Genomic DNA, 22,831 nt, shown 5'->3' with positions numbered 1-22,831 from the left:
AAACATATTAAGTTTAATTCCTGATGTTATTCGTAAAATATGTTTATTTGTGTAGGTGCAAAGATTTGGAAGAGAAGAAATTAATCAACAAATTTAACATATTTTACATTGTTATGTCATTCTAAAACACATTTGTTTGATATTGAATTTAATTCATGTTTTTATTAATGCAAGTCACATAAAAATAATATATGATACATGTTTCAAATAAGTTAAGATGTTACATATAATTTAGGTTTGAAACATATTACATTAAATTAATGATATTATTCGTAAAATATATTTATTTGTACAGGTACAAAGATTTGGAAGAAAGAAATTAATTCATAAACTTAACATATTTTACGTTGTTATGTCATTATAAAACATATTTGTTTGATGTTGAATTTAATTCATATTTTTACTTATGCAAGTCACATAAAAATAATATATTATACATGTTACAAGTAAGTTAAGATATTACATATAATTTAGGTTTGAAACATATTACATTTAATTCCTGATGTTATTCGTAAAATATGTTTATTTGTGTAAGTGCAAAGATTTAAAAAAAAGAAATTAATTTACACAGTCATGAAGAACACTCGAATTCTATTATTCAACCCAGAAAGAAAATAGTACTCAGTATATTGAAATATATAAATATTTTTTAATTTGCTTTCAATTTATATGTTATATATATATATATATATATATATATATATATATATATATAAAGGCTAAGTTGTACAGATTCACCTATTTCTCTCAATTGTATTAAAGTTTTTTCAAAATATTACTTTTTCATTTATATTATACACATTTATATATCGATTATTATATTAATGTAATTGTAATACGTAAATAATTATTTTGTGACTAATAATAAATAAAATGATATACCTTTAACTTACGGTGGAATTGGAGTTATAAAATGAAGAATATCAAGTAAATAATATAACTTTGTTATGCCTCCTTCATTATCCTTTTCTACTCTTACCCCACTGGTAGAAATTAGTTTTTTCTTTGTTCTACAAATAATATAGTGAAAAAAAATGTAGCCATTCAGATTTCAAGTTTCCCAAATATATAATACCGTACTAAATGAATTTGTGAATCTTTCTCTTCAAATAATCCTTCAATTTTTAACAAGATTTAGATTGGAAATATATAATAGTGGGAGGATAGAAAAAGAAAGACGAAGAATCAAAGCAACATGATAGAGAAGAAGAAAAAATTAAAAGGTTTTTCTGAAAAGTTAAATGTGAAGTATCATGGATTTTTCTAAAAAGGTAAATGTGAAGTATAATGGAATAAAATAATTTTGTTTATGATATATTATATGTTGTATAATGTATAAGTGTATGTTGTATGGTGTATTCCTATATGTGGTAAAAGAAATTATATGTCAGTAACTTTGTTACTTAAGTGGCTGACTAGGCACTGGAATGGCATTGAGTTAATGCTGATAAGGCAAGTGAGCTGATGTGGATTTCATATCGGTTGTTAGGGAAAATAATCATTTCCTTTGCACCTTTCACTGGAAACTGTCTAGTGAGAGGTAAATGGGTTAAGGTGGCAAATTGGTTAAATCTGTATTTACTTGACTTTGTCTTATACATGTGATTTATACATATTAGTTTATACTCTATATAATTGCAAACTGTATTTGACATTCAATTTTCAAATTCCCCCCAAAACGAAAATTAAATTTGCCCCCAAAAGTGTGCTATATATATACAGATTCTGAAATAGCCCTCTCTGAATTTTCAAACATCCAATCTGAACCTCATCTAAGATCAAGTGAAATCGAGAAAGACAAGGCAACCAAGAGATTACACATAAAGATAAAGATTTTGAAGAAGAAGTAGAGCAAATCAATGTATCCGGCGAAGAGCTGAAGCTGAACTGAGGATTTTTTCTGAAAGTAAAAGGATCTCCCTGTTCAAAGAAGGCCCAGTTCAAAGAAGGTCCGTTCGGAAAAATCACCATACATTTCGGCGAGAAGCTAAACTCTCCAAGAATGAGAGATTCCCTCAAAAAAATTTTAGTCCGGCGAGAAGCTGAAGCTCCGATTATCCAGTCCGGCGTAATTTATACATCTTTTTTATGCACCATATTATTGTATATTTTCAAAATCTTATTTGAGTTTCAATTTTCAATTTCTCCCCAAAAGGAAAGTTGTCCTTCCCCAAAAACTCTGCTATATATACTATGTTTGAAATATCAAATAGGAAATCCCTTTCTGAAATTTGAAATCCGGTGAAGAAACTCTCCCCAAAACTCTGCTATTTATGTTTATGTGTAAAAAACACTCTCTTGGTGAAGGTCGAAGAGGCATAGGAAACAAAAGGAGATCTAGTCGGAAAAATCACCATATATTCTGGCGGTAAGCTAAAATTTTCGAAAATGAGAGATTCCCCCAAAATATTTCCTATAGTCCGAGAAGGTGAAGCTCCGATCATTATAAGTATTATGTTGTTATTTTGAATTTCTTGTAACTTTATTCATAATGATATATCAAAGTTTATCTTATATGGTGGCAATCCAATAGTGATTATTGGTAATCAAAAAATTTGAAGGCTGGGTTTATCACCTACTTTTTGTAACAGCATACAGATCAATTTATTATGCTCACAACTTATTTAAACATATATCATGTATGAATTGCATATTGCATCAACATATTTTTCTAATACGTTAAAAAAATTAATTTTCACAACTCAATTTCACAATTCCTAAATTAATAATAAGAATCACAAATACTTTCAATATATATATGTAGGAAGATTTGCATATTCCATCAGCTACTTTTTGTAACAACATACAATACAAAAATTGGAGAGATCAAATTATTATTATCATAACTTTTTTTAACATGTATCATGTATGAATTGTATATAGTATCAATATATTTTCCTAACACGTTAAAATAATTAACTTCCACATCAAATTATTATTATCACAACTTTTTTAAACATGTGTCATGTATGAATTGCATATAGTATCAACATATTTTCCTAACATGTTAAAAAAAAATTAACTTCCACAACTCAATTTTACAATTCCTAAATTAGTAATAAGAATCACAAATACTTTCAACATATATGTAGGAAAATTTGCATATTCCATCACTTACTCTTTGTAATAGCATACAATACAAAAGTTAGAGAGATCAAATTATTATTATCACAACTTTTTAAAACATGTATCATGTATGAATTGCATATAGTATCAACATATTTTCCTAACACGTTAAAAAAATTAACTTCTATAACTTAATTTCACTATTCCAACTCCCAAAATCTATATAATTAGTCAATTATTTCAAAACCTTAAAATCTCAAATAAATTTATATTTGAATATTGAACTGTACCAATACATAATCAATGTTTAAGATTTGTAATTTTACTGAAAAGAAATGGAATAAAATATTTTTGTATATAATATAATGTTATATGTATATTTAGATACTGAACTGTACAGATATATTTTTGTATATATATAATGTATAAGTGAATGTTGTATGGGAATTTGTAATTTTACTAAAAATGAATAGAATAAAATATTCTTGTATATAATATATTGTTATACATATATTTGGATACTAAACTATACCGATATATTTTTGTATTTAAGATTTGTATATATATAATGTATAAGTGTATATTGTATTGATATTTGTAATTTTACTGAAAAGGAATGTAATAAAATATTTTTGTATATAATATATTATTATACCTATATTTAGATACTAAATAACACTAATATATTTTTGTATATAAGATATGTATATATATAATGCATAAATGTATGTTGTATAGTTGGAGATCGTACTGTCGATTTGGCTGTTGTATTAATATATGTGTTAAAAAAAGAGTACATCAGTAACTTTGTTGATTAAGTTGCTGACTGGGCGCTGAATTGGAGTTGATTAGGTGGTGATGTGATAAAAAAAGGCTGAGGTGGTTTGATCTAAGTCCTCAAATTCTCACTTGACCTCATTGAACAGGGTCTAGTGAAAGGTGCACGGGAGCAGATTCAGATCCGGTTGTTGGAGGATCACTGCACACATTCCAATGAAAGGAACTGATTTTTGTTCGAAAATATGATACCCGAGATCATTCCAACAATGTAATGGGGTCCAACAACTTTCACTGTACCATACTACCGAGTATTTAATATTTTACCAACATCTTGGTGTGTTTTTTGGTCATGTAGTAGTCGTTACTTGCTTCCTTCGAATTTAAACTCGTACTTTTAATTCTTTTTTGTTAGAAATCAAATTTCAAATATCTTTCGGTAATTAAATTTCAAATATAACTTCTTTCTAACTGAATCTTTTAGGGTTAATTACACTCACACCTCCTAAGGTTTGCTCTATTGACAACCATATGAGAGTTGGTCACTTTTTGAACACTCACACCCCCTGTAATAAATTGCAGTCAAACAGTTCCTAAAAAAGTACAAAAAGATGTTATTACCCTTTAATAAAATAATAATCCTTGATTAAAAGTATGAAAGTATTTAAATGACTAAAATACCCCTCTTTCCCCTCTTCCTTCACACACTAGTATTTTACAATTTACAAACACACAAAAATATAATACACGGGATACAAACACACATAAATATAATACGCTGGATCCCTACAACCCCCGCCGGCATTTTTTGGGTTTGGTCTTCTTCGGCTCCAGCGTGTTGGCATTCGCACCTCGCCAGCTATCACTTTTCACCTTTCCTGCCACCACATCGCCACCCATTTGAACCCACAACAATCCCAATCAAACCCATGACAATCTCAAATCATAGCCACCACTCTCTCTCTTTAAATTGAAAATCAGAGCAAATCAAAGCTACAAGTATCATTTTGGTCTTGCATACTGTGTTTATCATCGGAATCTGACCAGCTCAATCGGAATCTGCCGGGAACGTACTGCGGCTGGACTGGCAATTTTTTTTTTTTTTGGACCTTTTCTCACCTACAGGTCTCCTAACAACAAATTGAGGCTTGGCACCAAGACCATTCGCTGGAGAACAAGAATTGAAGACGAGGTGACCCTACATGGTTTTGTACTAATTTTGTTTTGGTTTTGACAATAACCCATAGTTTTATCAAATACCCAACTCCAATATAGTTTATTGCATATATTATTATATTTTTAATATAACAAATTTGGATTGGTGTTGTGTGAATCAAATATCACACAAAAAAAAAAAAAAAAAAAAAAAAAAATTCAAATATCACATTGCAAGTGGTATTGTCCCACTTTCCTCTTTTCATATTACATTATATTATACTGAATTTAATATTACTAGTACTAACCTCCATCCACATGAACCACCACATCCATACATGTATGTGTGTGTGTAATACATATATATGTATAATTATACTTTCTTTTTTTTGGCATGAAAGGGTAGTTTAGTTAAATAAACTGAGTTGTAAAAGTTAAAAAGGTAATTTCATAGTCCAAATAGGTCAACTATCAAGTCAAAGGACAATAACGTCAATTCACCATGTGCAGAAGATCAGAGGGGTGTCTTTGTTAACTTTACGAAACTTGAGGGGTGGTCAATGTTAATAAATAGGTCAATTTTCATTTGGTTGTCAATAGGGCAAACTTCAAGGGTGTGAATGTAATTAACCCAATCTTTTAATAGAGCCAATCAATATCACCAGTACACGTGCATATTTGACTTTACATATGTATATCAACTTTATAGGCACCAATAACTTTGCCATTATGATCATATCAAATTTACCAAACTACCATTTGAACCTTTGCTGTTCATTTCTCCTGCATCAATATATATATATATATATATATATATATATATATAAATGAACCTTTGCTGCTGCATTTCTCCCAGTATATTCATTTATACTACTCCGTATATAATATACTGTTACAAACAATAAACAAATTTTTAAAAAATCAAATATTTAAGTTATGGCGTAAAAGTAAAAATAATATCTTCTGTACCAATCTGCTAATGTCATGTAGCGAATCTAAATTTTTTATTTTAGTGATTAAGTTCCCTATAATGAGTGAATGTTTATATATTTACTTAAAAACTTAAGTAATTAAGTAATATCACATATCTAACTATTTATATCACTTTCACTTTTTATTCAAATTTGATGTGAAAAAATTCTCCTTATAATATTTTTTCTTACCCAAATTTATAACGCTCTCATTACGAGATCGGACCACCCTATTTATCCGGATGGTTCACCCGCATACTTGACTATTTGACTTTACAAATAACGTATATTGTTAGAAATCAAATTTCAAATATCTTTCAGTAATTAAATTTCAAATATAACTTCTTTTCGACTGGAACCTCTTACTAGAGCCAATCAATATCAACTGAACTACATTTTTAACAAAAAAAAAAATATATATCAACTGAACTACATGCCTATTTGGCTTCACATATGTATGTCAACTTTATATGCACCAATAACTTTGCCACTATGATCATATCGAATTTACCAAACTATCGAATTTACCAAACTACCATTTGAACCTTTGCTGCTTCAAACAATAAACAAATTTCTAGACAATAAACAAATCTTGGCGTAAAAGTAAAAATAATATCTTCTTTACCAATCTGCTAATGTCATACGGCATCTAAATTTTTTATTTGATTAGTACACATATATGAAGTGCAGTATCCCAACTATTTATATCTATTTTTCATTCCAAATTTCATATGAGACAGATATTCCTTGTAATATTTTTTTTTATTCAAACTCGCAATGTACTAGTTGTTGTCGAGCTATTCTGGCTTATCCAAACACTTGGCGTGATACCGAATTAAAGACTGAATGTACAACTGATACCAACTATAACGGATGATAAGGACAAATTCAAGAATTGTTTATAAGGTGGGCTAAAAGTAGGTATAATAATTTTTTATTTTTTTTAGGGGTGGACTTTATACCTACCCATTTATATCCTTTTCACTTTTCATCCAGATTAGACATACGACAAATATCTCTTGTAACACCTAACTCCAAGAAAATAAATTCCTTCGTCTTCTGTTCCATCTCACTTCCTTTCTTCTATTTGTTCTTTCCTTCCTTTTTTTCCCCCTTTCTTTACTCCATTTTGCCTACCTTTTCCTCTTCTTTTTATGTCCTACCATCCCTCCTAAATTTCCCTCTTCCGAAGTACAAAAAAGAAAGGGATCGGAATTCAATTCATCACCTAATTTTTTAAAACAGAGAACTGAAAATGAACCGTTGGAAGGGTGGCCTTTCGTGGCAATTTCGTTTTTATTAGACTTACTTAAGGTCTGTCTTTTTCAACGCGCCTTCGAGGTCCATTTGGTCTGCCGTACCAAACATGCCTTGTGGCAATACGTGTTTGGCTCCACTCCTGCCTGTGTCTGCATAAAATCCAAAAATATTACCAAAACGCGTAACATAAAGAATCAGTGGTCCACTTCCTCCACATGCTTTCGGCTCTTCCATGCCACACCAGGAACCGAGAATCATGCTCGTTTCACGGTCCCCCACGCGGCCCCACACACACACACACACTATATATATACACACACAGTATTCATTTGCAAGTTGCATCCCACTTATTTATTTTTTTTTTTTCAAAAAAAAAAAAAATTACAACCTCTTCCAGCTATAATTATAAAAAGTGTGCAAATATGATCAATTGTTGTTCTTTTTTTTTTTTTTTTTTCTTACAAATCATAGATATACAATTTTGGAACCTATAATTCGATAAACACAAAAAAAACACATGTAGAACATGTTTTTTTTTTTTTTTTTTTTTTTAATAGTGTAAATATTTGAAGCAACAATTTCTAATATGATAGTACAAGAGTAGGTTGAATAATTCTTTGATAGTGCTAATTTCCCATCACAAGAAAACACATGTAGAACATTTTTTTTTTTTTTTTTTTTTTTTCGTATTTTTAGTGAACTTCAAATGTTTTTCATGATTTTCAACCACCCCTATGACAGTTATTTATATATTTATTATTATTATTATTATTTAAAAAATTACATGTAAAACTCATTGATGCGAAAGTTGGAAAGAATAGATTTAAATGGTTGAACACATGTACCGTATACCTAAAGACCGTACATTTAAAGACGTGCTAATCAAACAAAAACAAACAAACAATTGTAATAAGGCCCCAGAAGGTGAGAAATGAAGGAGACAACCGAAAATAATATGATGATGTCATTAAAAATGACTTTAAAAAATAAAATATAGTAGGTATGTAAAACCACATGTAATAAGAGAAATGTTTGGAGAAAGATAATTGATATGACCCAACTAAGAATCAACAAAAATAGTATGGAACTCCAATTGAATTGGTCAGTTCTCCCATAACAAGCTTTTCCAAAAGAATTGAGCATTCAGTTGAATTCACGTATTCAGATTAAGGCTCTAATGGTTCACATTACTTACACATGTGATTATGCACACATGCACACGATGAGGACTGCTATATGCAACATAACATACGTACTTCTATACTAAGGACGTATGGCAAAAAGTTTTTTTTTTTTTTTTTTAACTTTGTATTGATAAATTAAGAAGATGAGAAATTCGAATACAACTAAACTCGTTCGAGGAGATGAACACCCTATTAAAGAAAAATGTTCGGTGTTATGAGGTTCAAAGCAGATTGCATGAGTCCCATCACGGAGCCCACACCTCACCAAAACTACGCCTTTTGGCCAGCAGAGGACCACTCCAAAGGCCAAACATTAGGGATGACAAATTTTCCATTTCCGCCGGAACCCTACCTCATTTATAGTTGGGATGGGGATCCTTTTAGTTAAACGGGAATGGGAATGGGGGCAAATTATGAATCCCGCCCGGGACCGGAAACGTGGATGGAGTAAACTTGCCTCGTCCCGATTAAGTATAAAGTTACTAATATACACTTACATATAATAATTTATTACTAAATTAGATTTATTATATATATGAAAATAAAAAATATATATATGTTTTTTTAATAAAAAAATTATGAGGTCAGGACGGGGCGGGAACGGAAATAAGGTGTCTGGAACGGCGGCGGCTATGAAAATTTTGACAAAATTTTAAGCGGTGATGGAAGCGGGAATGGGGAATGGAATCCCGCCCTACCCCGCCGTTGCCATCCTACCAAACAGAGACCTTTGTGGCTGTGGTCTCATCCAAGCTGGACCGAATATCAGTTTTAGGACACCAGTCTACAAAAGCCCAATTGACTTCACTATCCCATTTGTCCACGTAAAATTACAGTTTGACCGTTCACCAATCCCTTTCTCTCTCTCTAACCAATCTCTCTCTCTCTCTCTCTCTCTCTCTCTCTAAGCAAGATCTCCTTCCACTCTCTTCCTTCTCTATTGCGTTTCAAATAAAGTTCATATCGATGTAGAGAGAAAAGAGAGTTGCACCAAGAAGCTACGAGACTACTTTAGCCTGATACAGTCTTCACACTCTGCTTTTCTGAAAGCTTCTGAAGTTCGTACAAAGCACAACAACAGAATAAAGCAACAAACTGGTCGATCACTCACACCATTAGCGTGTTCGAATTTGATTCTCGACAGTCTTCGATCTATACACAAATCTATCTTTATTTTTCTTGGAAGAACACAAGTTATCTATCTTACTACTATCAATACAGATATATACATATATGTGTGTGTGTTTGTGTGCATACTGTTGTTGTTCGTATAAAAGGTGAGGTTAGGGTTTTGAATCGTACTGAAGATTGAGGACAGGAGGAGCAGATATGGAGAGCTATTTGAATGAAAACTTTGGGGAAGTGAAGCCCAAGAACTCGTCGGAGGAGGCGCTTCAGAGATGGAGGAAGGCCTGTTGGCTTGTCAAGAATCCTAAGCGGAGGTTTCGATTCACTGCTAATGTCCCCAAGCGAGTTGAAGCTCGGAATATTCAACGATCCAATCAGGTCTCAATCTGTCAAAGTTTTTTTTTTTTCCCTATTTACTTTTGTCTTCTTTTTTGTTTTTCTGTTTGGTTGCTGAGAAAGTCTGGAAATCAGAAAGGAACTGTAACGTTAATCTAATCCATATTTATTACTTTCGAGTGAGCACTCCAGAAAATTGAAAGAATTAGAAGACGAAAACTCTTCTCTACTCGATTTATACAACTTTTGGCTTTAGTTCGATTCAAATTTTTTTGTTCTCTCTGTGGAAAGTTGGAAACCAAACAAAAAATAACAGAGCGTTGAAAGTCCTATTTTCGTTTTTTTTCCCCAATTTTCTGGATGACCAAACAGTGTGTTTCTGTTTTACGATTTTCCTCCCTAATATTTCCTGTACCATCAATTTTTGGGAGCTAAAATCTGAGATTTATTTGTTTATTTATTATTTACCATTTTCCGGATGACCAAACAGGGAGTTTTTGTTTTACGATTCCCCTTTGCTGTCAATAGAAATAAAATAATTTAAGATGGTTACTGAAAATGACCAAAATAATTAGTTCAGTTTTTTTAATTCTGCTTTGTTCTTACAGAACCATTAAGCCTCATTCATTTTCTTACCTGTTTGTGAATGATTAAATTCACACTAGGTTTTAGCTTTTAAATCTCCAAGCTATGAACATTTAGAGAATATTTATTATTACAGGTGAGTGTAAATACCAGAAGATTTAAATTACAGGGATAGATGACTAAAAAGTTAAGGTGATCGGAACCTAATGCTTTAACTGAGCCTTAAAGGTTCAAAAGCGCGAGCAATTGGTTAATCAACTGCAGATTCTGTTAGCTAGCACTCAGGAGGAAAGCTGGGATATGTGTTGGAACGAACATGGACAGTTTTATAGTCTGTTGAACAATACAATTACTATCATTTAGTGGCCATGCTGCAAGTCATAAAATATGATTGTAGTTTTTTTGTGGATTAGTAGATCCGGTTGCCTAAATGACACAGTTTTTAGGAAATGAAATTTCCTACCCACATAGATATACCTTACAGTTTTGAAGTCACTTGCAGTGTTTTATTTTTTCCTTTTCTTTTGAATGAAATTTTCTCATGCATTTGTGATGTAAGTTATTGCAGTGTAATGGATGTTTGATCTTTTAAGTTTCAGGTTGACAATTGGTGAATTTATATGAACATTTTTGTGCATGCTACTAAAATGCTTGGACAATTAGTCTTGGCGGGGACCATGTATGCACCATTTTGAAAAGAATTTTGAATACCACTAATCTGATTTTAAAAACAACTTTAAAATTGCTAAAATTTTGTTGCATTGTTTTGAAACAACTTGTAAAAAATAAATAATTTTATAAATCTCAACAGTTCCGTTCTAGACTGCAGTCCAGCGACCTGGTTTTGCTGCATATGTTAATGTTTTTGTTACGGTGGATAATTAGCATATCATGTAAAGTAATGGTGAAACACCATCATACATTATCAATAGTTGCCTTCAAGGGACAACTTTCAGTGTGAAAAAGATATTTTCGTTAGACTTGATAATTTTTTATTTTTCATTTCAGACCCTCTTGTCTGATTGTTTTTCAAATTTGTTGATTAAATATTGTAGGAGAAGCTAAGAATTGCAGTATTGGTCTCACAAGCCGCAGTTCAATTTATCCAAGGTATGGAAGTCTACAATATACTCAAAACTCAAAATTGGCGGTATCCTTTCTTATATTGATCTCCTTCTTTTTACATCCAGGTATAAGTAGTTACACTTTACCCGATGAAGTAAAAGCTGCAGGTTTTCAAATCTGTGCTGATGAGTTGGGATCCATTGTTGAAGGCCATAATGTGAAGAAGCTGAAAGGTCATGGTGGGGTTGAGGGTATTGTAGACAAGCTCTCGACATCAATCACCAATGGGATATCTACTTCTGAAGACTCTCTGAGTCGAAGAAAAGAAATTTATGGAATTAATAAATTTACTGAAAAACAGGCTAAAGGTTTCTGGGTTTTTGTATGGGAAGCCTGTCAAGATATGACCCTTATGATACTTGCTGTTTGTGCCTTTGTGTCTCTGATTGTTGGCATAACAACGGAAGGATGGCCAAAAGGTGCCCACGACGGACTTGGAATCGTGGCAAGCATCTTGTTGGTTGTATTTGTCACTGCGACTAGCGATTATAAACAGTCTTTGCAGTTTAAGGATTTAGATAGAGAAAAGAAGAAGATTACAGTTCAGGTTACTAGAAATAGTTACAGACAAAAGATTTCAATATATGATCTACTTCCTGGTGATATAGTTCATCTAGCTACTGGAGATCAGGTCCCTACTGATGGACTCTTTGTTTTGGGATATTCTACATTGATAAATGAATCTAGTTTAACAGGAGAGAGTGAGCCAGTTAAAGTGAATGCTGATAATCCTTTTCTCCTTTCTGGAACTAAAGTTCAGGATGGATCATGCAAAATGCTTGTTACTACTGTTGGGATGAGAACCCAATGGGGTAAATTATTGGCTACTCTTAGTGAAGGAGGAGATGATGAGACCCCATTGCAGGTCAAACTGAATGGAGTGGCGACCATCATTGGGAAAATAGGCCTGTTTTTTGCTGTTGTTACTTTTGCTGTTATGGTGCAAGGATTATTCAGCCGCAAACTACAAGAAGGGTCTCATTGGAGCTGGTCTGGGGATGAAGCCCTCGAAATGTTGGAATACTTTGCTGTGGCTGTTACAATAGTTGTGGTTGCGGTCCCTGAGGGGCTGCCTTTAGCTGTCACATTGAGTCTTGCTTTTGCCATGAAGAAGATGATGAATGATAAGGCACTTGTCCGCCATCTGGCTGCTTGTGAGACCATGGGATCTGCCACAAGTATATGTAGTGATAAGACTGGGACACTAACTACTAACCATATGACCGTTGTAAAAGCATACATTGGTGGGAAAATCAAGGACTTGAGTAGCTCTACTGAGATTTCTAGTGTCTGCTCTGGGATTTCTGATTCTGTCAGGAAAATGCTACTCCAATCCATATTTAACAACACTGGGGGAGAAGTGGTTAAGAATCAAGACAACAAAATTGAGATCCTGGGAACACCCACTGAAACAGCACTTTTGGAATTTGGGTTGTTGCTTGGTGGAGATTTCAATGCAGAACGACAAGAATCAAAAATTGTGAAAGTTGAGCCATTCAATTCTGTGAAGAAACGGATGGGGGTTATTATAGAGCTTCCTGAAGGAGGGTTCCGGGCCCATTGTAAAGGTGCTTCTGAAATAATTTTGGCTGCATGTGACAAAGTCATAGACTCGAATGGTGACGTTGTTCCCCTTGATAAAGCATCTATGAATCATCTGAAAGATACAATTGAACAATTAGCTAACGAAGCACTACGAACTCTTTGCCTTGCTTATATAGAATTGGGAAGTGAATTCTCTGCTGAAAATCCTATACCCTTTGAGGGATATACTTGTATCGGAATTGTGGGTATTAAAGATCCAGTTCGTCCTGGTGTCAAGGAATCTGTTGCAATTTGTAGGTTAGCTGGTATTACTGTGCGGATGGTTACAGGAGACAACATTAACACCGCAAAGGCAATTGCCAGGGAATGTGGGATTCTGACTGATAATGGTATAGCCATTGAAGGCCCAGAATTTCGGGAGAAGAGTGAGGAGGAAATGAATGCACTCATTCCCAAAATTCAGGTGCTTTTACATTTCTAATAGTGTTGTGTTGGCGGCATTGATGGTGTTCTTAGAACCAAATTTAAAGAGAGATGGTTTAATGACAGCACTTGAAGTGTTCACCATGATTAATCATGGGAGTGGGACTAGTAAAATGTACATTTACTTGGACTTTACAGTAGAAGAGATTCTTGGAAAAAGCATGTACTGCCTGCTTTTTTTGAACCTTGAAATTGTTCCATCTAGGAAGTTGCACCCTTTTCCCACCTTCGTTATCCCCCCCACCCCCAAAAAAAAAAAAAAAAAAAAAACTTCTGCAATGAAAAGTTCCAGAAGATCTGTTCAACCACCCTGATTTTCTGGTTGGCAATCATTACAATTGTGAATCTTAATGGGCCATATTAGATAAAGTTGCCAACATTTTTTGCTTGGAAAACTAAACAATAGTAATTTCCGTATGGATTAATAAAAATGAGAGCACATACCACTACAACCACACTGCAATTTATTGAACATGTCTTAATAGTCTATACTTTTGAAATTCATTAATGTAAAGTTGGTTCCAGTAGCATCTGCGGTATACCATGTAATGAATAGAAATTTGTTTTATGGCAATTATCTGAATTTCTTCATGTCCAGGTAATGGCTAGGTCTTCACCAATGGATAAGCATACCCTTGTGAAACACTTAAGAACCACACTTGAAGAAGTTGTTGCAGTGACTGGAGACGGTACAAATGATGCTCCAGCACTTCATGAAGCAGATATTGGGCTTGCGATGGGCATTGCTGGAACTGAGGTGATATATAACTCCTGCTACTCTATTCTTGTTTCCGGAAAAGTCTTATTATAGTTGTATCCAAACTCTATAACCAGTCCTTGACCCACAAAGCCTACTTTGTTGTCTTCACCTTAGCAATATACTCAGCTTCTATTATAGAAAATGCAATTGCAGTTGGAGGACAGATCTCTAATATATCTATCCACTTGCAAACTTAAACTCCCCCTAGTGGACTTACCTGTGTCAAGGTCTTTATCATAATTAGAGTCTATATATCCCATTACTTCTTCTGAAGCTTCATCCGGATCAAACACAATACTAAAATCAACTGTATCTTCTAGATACTGAAAAATCTATTTACGGTGCCTTGCATAATCCTAGTTCTATCATGAGATCTTGCATTCTTTGCTGCCAATGGGGGAGATTGTTTTTCCAATTGAACTTTCAATCTTGTATTTCGTAGTTACGATATGCGATATTAAATCTGAAACTAACTATCAAAGTTTTGATATCACGTTGTTGTTCGTAGACAAAATGTACCACATACAACCTTCACAATCTTGCAATCATTTTGAATAATCAAAAGAAGTCACACAAACAAGCAAAACAAACACAATATTTATGTGTTTCAGAAAGATGCCTGGTCCATGGAGGTGAGAATATCAAAATCTACTCGCAGAAAATCAAATTGTAATTATAAAATCACTCAATTACTCGTATATTCTCTTGAGCTTCTTAAGGACTACTACTCTCGATTCACTAACTTTATCACAAATCATAGCCTAGGTCTCTATCCTGAACAGAGCTTTTCTAAACAAAGTATACAATTCTGAAATAGAAACCCAATTTTTTCAGGAATTTTTGACATCACATGTTTCATCACTTTTGAAGATTGCTTTAATTATGTTAGCAACCCTAAATATTGATTATAGTTGTTCTTGTTCTTGAATTTCAGGTGGCTAAAGAGAGTGCTGATGTCATAATTTTAGACGATAATTTCTCCACCATTGTAACTGTGGCCAAATGGGGACGCTCTGTTTACATAAACATTCAAAAGTTTGTTCAGTTTCAGCTGACAGTCAATGTGGTTGCCCTAATTGTCAATTTTTCTTCTGCCTGTTTGACAGGTAAGCATACACTGTCTGTATTGCCCTCCTTATCAGATACATTTCTTTTTGGCATATTGTTCCCTTACATACCATAATCCTAACGTGACATTAGCTTTATTCTTTTCTTACGTTTCTGGTGGTTGCTATGTGCTCTAGGAAGTGCTCCCCTCACTGCAGTTCAGCTTCTATGGGTCAACATGATCATGGATACACTGGGCGCACTTGCACTTGCCACTGAACCTCCTAATGATGACCTAATGAATCGACCACCCGTTGGAAGGAAAGGGAACTTCATCAGTAATGTTATGTGGAGGAATATCATGGGGCAATCGCTTTATCAATTTATTATAATCTGGTATCTTCAGACGCAAGGAAAATCAGTCTTTCATCTGGATAGCTCGGACTCTGATTTGATTCTCAACACACTTATTTTTAACTCTTTCGTCTTTTGTCAGGTAACTGGTAGATATTATGAGTCGAGACAGATTACTTTTGATGTTTTGGTAGAAAATGAAGTTATTCTGTTATTACTCTAGTACTAAATAGTTTGGGAAATCATTTTCCATCGTTGTTCTGAATATTCAGACTTCATTAATCTCACATCGAGTAACATTATTTGATAATAGCATGAAAAAAGCCCTCAACTCTAATTGATTAATTCTTCTTCTGATAGTAGTGTCCCCTTAATAAATTAAGCCAAATGCAAGTTATCAATGATGGTTGTTTAGGTAGAAATGATAGGCAGCTTTATTGTTATTGGAGCTAAAATGTGGAAAATGGAACTTCTTATGCATGGACGCATCTAATTGCTCTTAAATCTTAAGATTGGCTGACGTGAAACCTCTGCATGCACGTCTTGGCAAGTCTGAATCACAAAGGATCATTTCAAGTTATAAATTTCCAATCCTAAAGTTGATAAATACATGCCCACTTAGAACACAATGCCTTTTTTTTTTTCTTTCTGTGCAGGTTTTCAATGAGATCAGCTCCAGAGAGATGGAAAAGATAAACGTCTTCAAAGGCATACTGAAAAATTACGTGTTTGTTATCGTACTCGCTTGCACCGTCTTCTTCCAAATCATTATCATTGAATTCCTCGGTACGTTTGCAAACACTATTCCTCTCACCTGGCAGCACTGGTTCGTGAGTGTTTCAATCGGGTTTCTTGGCATGCCAATAGCTGCTGCCATAAAGATGATCCCTGTGGGATCGAAATGAAACTCAGGAGAAAGCAAGTGGGTACTTTCTGACTCATTCATCCAAGCTTTTATATTCAAGAAGGTATCTTCCTCCCCATGTTTCACAGTAGCAGCATGCGAAGATAGCATTTTGCATACAGTTAAATTTCAAGACCAAAGATATTCACCTATGCTACCGAAAAACGTGAATTGTTGTTATTTTTGTAAGCAAGTTTTCAACTTCGATCTTGAAACTCTTTCTGATTCATCCTAACAGAATTTTAGGTAATCATTATTCTAAACCAGTTATGTTTGTTAGAGAATGAATGATTCCCTATTGGGGTTGCTCCCTAAATCTACAAAATTAGGTTGTATTTTTTTGTTGATTGTTCATTAAGTTTTTATTATTATTATTTTTTTCTATAGTTATGAATTGATGGATATGATCAAAATGATCTAATTTCTACTTTAACCTCCAACTAGTATCAGAGGTTGAAAAAGTGGTCTTGAGACTCGGGTACCTTGACACACCATGACATGGTGTATATGTGTGTAGACATGTTCTAGCCATCAAAGCTAGTGGCCTCTCCTTTTTAACTAGCCAATGGGAATTTAAGAATATATCCTTTCGGTTTTTTTAGATGTGAAATTTATTTTTATTATCTTGGCGGGAAACCCACAAGCCTACATGCTCTGGGGACTCGAACCCTCGACCTTCACACGTACTTCGCGTTCTTGAATTGGTTCCCAATTCCATTTTAAAGTTCCTACAGATCGGGAGCCAATCACCATTGGACACATAAGCAAAAGGCCGAATAAAGCCAGTTATTCGGCCTTTTGCTCATGTTTCCAATGATAATTGGTTGAGATGATATAAAAATTTCACGTGTTTTTCTGATAGCAGTTGATAGCCATCAAAGCTCCCTACCCAGTCCTTTTTGAACACTAATAAGTTGTCGTGGTAGGGTTCATTCGTGCCGAAGGCATCTTTTAACAAGAGCATTGTGCCTGGCAAGAGTAACACACACACACACACACACACACACACACACACATATATATATAGAGAGAGAGAGAGAGAATAGGTGAATAAAGTACGATTACTACTTGGCATATTGAAGACATCAATGTTCTTGCCAAAAGAGCTGGCAGGTGGTGAGAATGCTCAAAGCCCTACGTAGTACCAAGTATTTTGTTGCCACTTTTGACCATACAGCAATGTTCTTTGCCCATAATATTGGATTGGAACCAAAATTTACTTTTTCTTTTTATGGCATGTAAGTATTTAAACCAAGATTGATAGTTTCAAGGATAAAAGCGATCTCCCCTTTTCTTGCACTTAGAACTCATTAGAACAAAAATTAATTTTCCAAGATGTAATTGTCCAACAAAAGCACTTGGAAGTAGTAAAATGGTTTTGAAAATAGTCAAACCAATCTCAATCTCAATCTCAATCTCAAGTTGATAATTCTTGTATTTCATCATTGTTAATTAACTATATTTGTGTTTTTGTTAGAAAACCTAATTTTTTTTTTTTAATAGAAATGTTGGATTGAATCCAATTTATTTGCTCTTTGTTTAGGTCATCTAAGATATTGCTGATCTTGAAAACCTAAATAGAGTCCAGTCTATGCATTAAAAGAAAGAAAAAAAATTACTCTAGATATTTTGTACCAGTAAGTAGAAAATAGCCAGAATCTTCTGATGCTGGCGAAGAAGATAAAGTTTTTAATACCTTATATATTATTTCAGTTTTAGTCCCCCAGCAGTGAAAATTGTAAAACCAGTGCAAAAAGATCAGTAAGTATTACATCAAATAAAATCAACATAGAAATTCCTTTCAATTCCCATAAACAATGGTCTTGGTTTTCATGACCCCTCAACACAAGGCCAAGAAAGCTTCACATCAAAAAAGAGCACAGCAGTGGACCCCACCTCAAAAGGCATCCCCCAAACATTCAAACAAATCCAAGCAAATTCAGCTTTACAAACCCTTTTTCATTGGCCAACATACAACATAGATGCATCAAATCACCCAAACACCTCCTCCCTCCTCACTTCCTCTTCCTCACTCCTCGTTGCCTTTGCCCTTTTCAAAGACACTAGAAAAAGCATCCCAAGCACACCCATCAAAAGTTAGGGTTGCAAGAGATATTATAAAAAAAAATAAAAATAAATAAAAACCCAAAAGAGATACAAAACAAAGATATATATATAAAAAAAAAAAAAAAAAAAAAAAAAAAAAAAAAACCTAAGAATGACTCTAGTACATGCTCAGCTTTCAAGTTCCAACTTTAGGGCTTTTTTTCCACACCTTGTGGCTTTGTACTTCACCCAATTGGCTTTCTTATATAACCCACAAGCCCTTGCTTTTCATTTTTCTTTTCTCTTCTCTTCCTCTTTCCTCTTTCCTCTTCCTTTTCCTTCTTCTTGATGAAACACTCAATCAACTCCAAATCATATCCAAGAAATGATGAAAAATCAAAACACTTGTTAGATCAATATAATCTTTAACAATTATCGTTGTCGCTTCTCTTCAGGTACGACACAATTTTGATGACAATCGTCGAACTCGAACGCAACGCTCTTTCTTTTCGCGCTAACATCACAACTAATCGAAGAATTTTCAAAGACATCATTCCCTCCCAATTGGATAGACGACATCTCCGGAGACAATACACGCTTAACTACTTTAATTTCCTCCGAATCCAATTCCAACATTCGATTGTAGCAATAAAACACATCCTCCTATTAAAAAAAAAAAAAAAGCCACCAATAAGTCCATGCCAAAACCTATGACAATTCATCACCAATTTCAATCTTTATGTAAAATGTACATAAAATAATAATACAGACATAAATATAAAAGTGACTCACAATTTCAAGAAATGGAGTTGGACTCAAGGCATTGATCTGACATTCCAAAGTCTGTCTTGTTAACTTTTGGTCCAATGCCACCATTGTTGCAGCCCCAGCTATGACAGAGGGTCTATGATCCATTAAATTCACATCTAATCATAAGATCACACATCAATATATAATTAATATATATATATATACAAAAAAAAAAAAAAAACCAATTAAAATTGAAGATCACCTAAGAAGAATTAAATCAAGAATTTTAATTTTAACTTTTACCTCTCATTAAAGCCAAGATGAGTTGTACAATTTTAGACACTATGTTCTTTGGTAATGAGTCCTTGCACAACTTTGTGATGAAGCAATGTATATATGCAAAAGGAGTGATTGATCCCATTTTCCATTCCAATGTATTCAACACCAAAAGCTCCATTCTTTGAATCACTCTGCTCTCAAAGCTGTAATCCTCCACCGGAAACTCCGACAATGCCGGAACTCTGCATTCCTCCATCTTTGCCGCCAGTGAAAGACATGCCACAGATAGTAATCTAATAGCCCAAGATTTCTCACTCTACACATATATAAATATTTAAAAAAAAAAAAAATTAAAATAATAATAATAACCCAAAAAAAAGAAAAGGGTAATCAATGGAGAGAAAGAACTCACATCAATGACTCTTCTTGAAAGGAATTGATCAAAGTAAGTGACAGACAAGTAAGCTGTTTGGAAGCGGAATCTGAACAATGCTCTGGTCTGAATTTGGATAGAACAAACGAAATTAGAAAAAAGGGTGTGAATTGAATTAAATGTAACTAATTAAAGCTATAAACGATATGGTTTTTAAAGATAATTGAATTGAATATAGATGACTAACATTAAGAATCCATGTGATAGCATCTAATCGAGCACATTTAATCATGTGATCTCGTGAAAATTGGTGGGTTTTGAATCCGAAACCGATCTCTCTCTGAAGCAACACTTGTAGATATTCATCATCGTCATCATCTTCTTCTGATGAAGAGTGGCACATGTTTAAGCTGATGGAAGTGTGTTGATGATCAGCCAAACAGGGTGTTCCGGGTTCTTGACAGAGAAGGGTAGAGAGAGAAAGGGTGGAGTGAGAAGAGTCGTCCATGTATTGGGTGATGCTCTGTCTCTCTCTCTCTAAACTGAAAATGTAGGATATATATCAACTGCTAAACGCATGATTTAGAGAGAGAAAGAGAGTGATGTGTAGTGTCATGACTTGAAACAGAGGAGAGAGATGAGGTTAGCGGTTTTAATGCCGCCAAATTTAGCGGAAATGTGATAATTAACAATAATAATAATAATACTGTACTGTGTGTAGTGTGTGTGTGTATATATAGCATGTAGTACTATACTATGCAGTTTAATTTGATATGTTTATTTTATCGGTTATGAAAAGTGTATAAACACTTTGGTTGATTAATAGTGTGTGTGTGTAAATGGTGATGTTGAGGTTGTAGTAATGGTGGTGGTGGGTGGGGTTAAGTGTAGAGGTGATGAGTGTGTGAGGACTTAGCTTTGACTGAAACTGCCTCGTTTCAGGGCACGATTTGTTTCTGCCTTATTAACCCATAAATGCCAACTGTGTTACACACACACACACACACACACACAACCTCATGACAGTTGTTATGAACTTTCCTTTGACTCGGCACATTCTCAATCAGTTCGAAATATTAAATTGTTGTGTTTTGGATCCCGATTCTCGTCATGAATTTCAATTTTAAGGTATTGATTTGGTGCTACAAACAAATCGTAAAATGATTTTGTTAGAAATTGTTAAATAATATTTTAATTTGGTCAAATAATTTTTAAGAAGTCTAAAGAAAGAAAATATAAAAACTTGACTAATTTGTGTAAGATTTGTAAATAAATTTTTTATTCGAAATTTTAACTGCCCATAATTCTCTTTCAAACGATTATTTACACATGATCATGACAAAAAAGTCGATATCATGTTCAAATTACTCCCCCAATGTATATGCATTTATGTATTATCAAATCTTACATTGAGTTTTATTTTTTATTTTTTTTTAATAAAGTAAGAAGTGTTAGAAATTAGATTAGTAGATGCAAAGAGTCGAAGCTTGACACTCCAAAATTCACCAGAGGCACTAACCCACTAAATTATCGAGGCATCTATACATTGAACTTGTTGAAGCATGGTTCCAAAGATGATGTTCAAGCTCACCTTTTAACCCAAACTTCAATTCAAAAATGACTTGGAAAAATTATGAATAGATCTTAATCTTTATTTTATAAGAGTATCAAGTTCTATCAATATATAAAAAAAATCTAATATATATATTTGTTCACTTAGAACTTAATGAAATCAAACTAGGATTTCTTTGTAATTCATTCAAAACAATTATTTATAAATTTGAAAATAATTTTTGATAGGGAAAATAATTTATTATAAATTCAAGTAAACTCTAATAAAGGTGCAATTTTGAGGGGGAGCATTTACAATATATGAATGGACCTAATAGATATAACAACTTTTCTTTTTTTAACTGTAAACCTCAAAGTCTATATAGTTACCCACTTTTGGTTAGAAATGCATTTATAGTCATCCCCATTTTCCCTATACTAGTCAAAGTCCTGAGCTGTGTGTGGTACTGTATGACACACATTTTAAGATCAAGGTTGCTAAGGGGGGCATAATGGGGAGATGCACAATAATTCCTGATTAACAAGTGACAAGTCTAAGAGATATGTCTTGCAAATCATACTAAGTGCAATTAAAAACATCTAATGTAATGTCCTGAGCTATGTGTGGTACTATGTGACACACATTTCAAGATCAAGGTTGTTAAGGGGTCATAATGGGGAGATGCACAATAATTCCTGATTAAGAAGTGACAAGTCTAAGAGATATGTCTCGCAAATCGTACTAACAAGAGTCTAAAAATTGGCGACGGATTTCACTATGTTTGCGAGCATTGTTTGCAGTCCCTATCAAGGTTATAGTTGCGGTTTAATAAGTTTGGATAAAATTAGTGTATACTGTTCGCAGTTACGATCAAGATTATAGTCGCGGTGTAATAAATTTAGATAAAATTAATATAAATTGGTTGACACGAATCGCATATCAAATTTAAAAAATGATCACGTATCGACCAATACATCGCGTATAGAATAATACGGCGAACCATGCTTGCGAGACAGTCCACTCTTGATTGCCGTCAATAATTTAAATTCTCTAGTAATAAAAAGAAAAAATTAAAGAATTAATTTCATACCGTATGACTTTTATTATAATACCAAGCACGATTGGTGATGATCATAATTTGATTATAAAAG

The 22,831-nt window shown here is 33.5% G+C and overlaps 2 protein-coding genes across 2 annotated transcripts; one reads left to right on the top strand and one right to left on the bottom strand.

Annotated features, from left to right (window-relative positions):
- Window positions 1–9,224: 9,224 nt before the first annotated feature.
- On the top strand, window positions 9,225–17,054 carry LOC132274018 (calcium-transporting ATPase 1). Its single transcript, XM_059775163.1, has 7 exons — window positions 9,225–9,919; window positions 11,518–11,572; window positions 11,653–13,595; window positions 14,214–14,372; window positions 15,310–15,481; window positions 15,620–15,918; window positions 16,433–17,054. The coding sequence occupies exons 1-7, from the start codon at window positions 9,743–9,745 to the stop codon at window positions 16,679–16,681; spliced, it is 3,054 nt and encodes a 1,017-aa protein (XP_059631146.1). The 5' UTR covers window positions 9,225–9,742; the 3' UTR covers window positions 16,682–17,054.
- A 1,404-nt stretch (window positions 17,055–18,458) lies between these two features.
- Window positions 18,459–20,805, bottom strand: LOC132274020 (cyclin-D5-1-like). Its single transcript, XM_059775164.1, has 5 exons — window positions 20,376–20,805; window positions 20,168–20,254; window positions 19,780–20,071; window positions 19,519–19,652; window positions 18,459–19,389 (listed from the first exon to the last, which is right to left on the bottom strand). Exons 1-5 carry the CDS (start codon window positions 20,634–20,636, stop codon window positions 19,159–19,161), a joined length of 1,005 nt encoding a protein of 334 aa, XP_059631147.1. The 5' UTR covers window positions 20,637–20,805; the 3' UTR covers window positions 18,459–19,158.
- Between the last annotated feature and the right edge of the window lie 2,026 nt (window positions 20,806–22,831).

Source organism: Cornus florida, unplaced genomic scaffold (assembly GCF_030987335.1).
Source record: "Cornus florida cultivar Cherokee Brave unplaced genomic scaffold, ASM3098733v1 CherokeeBrave_3.0.0_Hap2_Chr09, whole genome shotgun sequence".
Taxonomy (NCBI): Eukaryota; Viridiplantae; Streptophyta; class Magnoliopsida; order Cornales; family Cornaceae; genus Cornus; species Cornus florida.
This window is presented reverse-complemented; position numbering and strand designations above follow the sequence as displayed.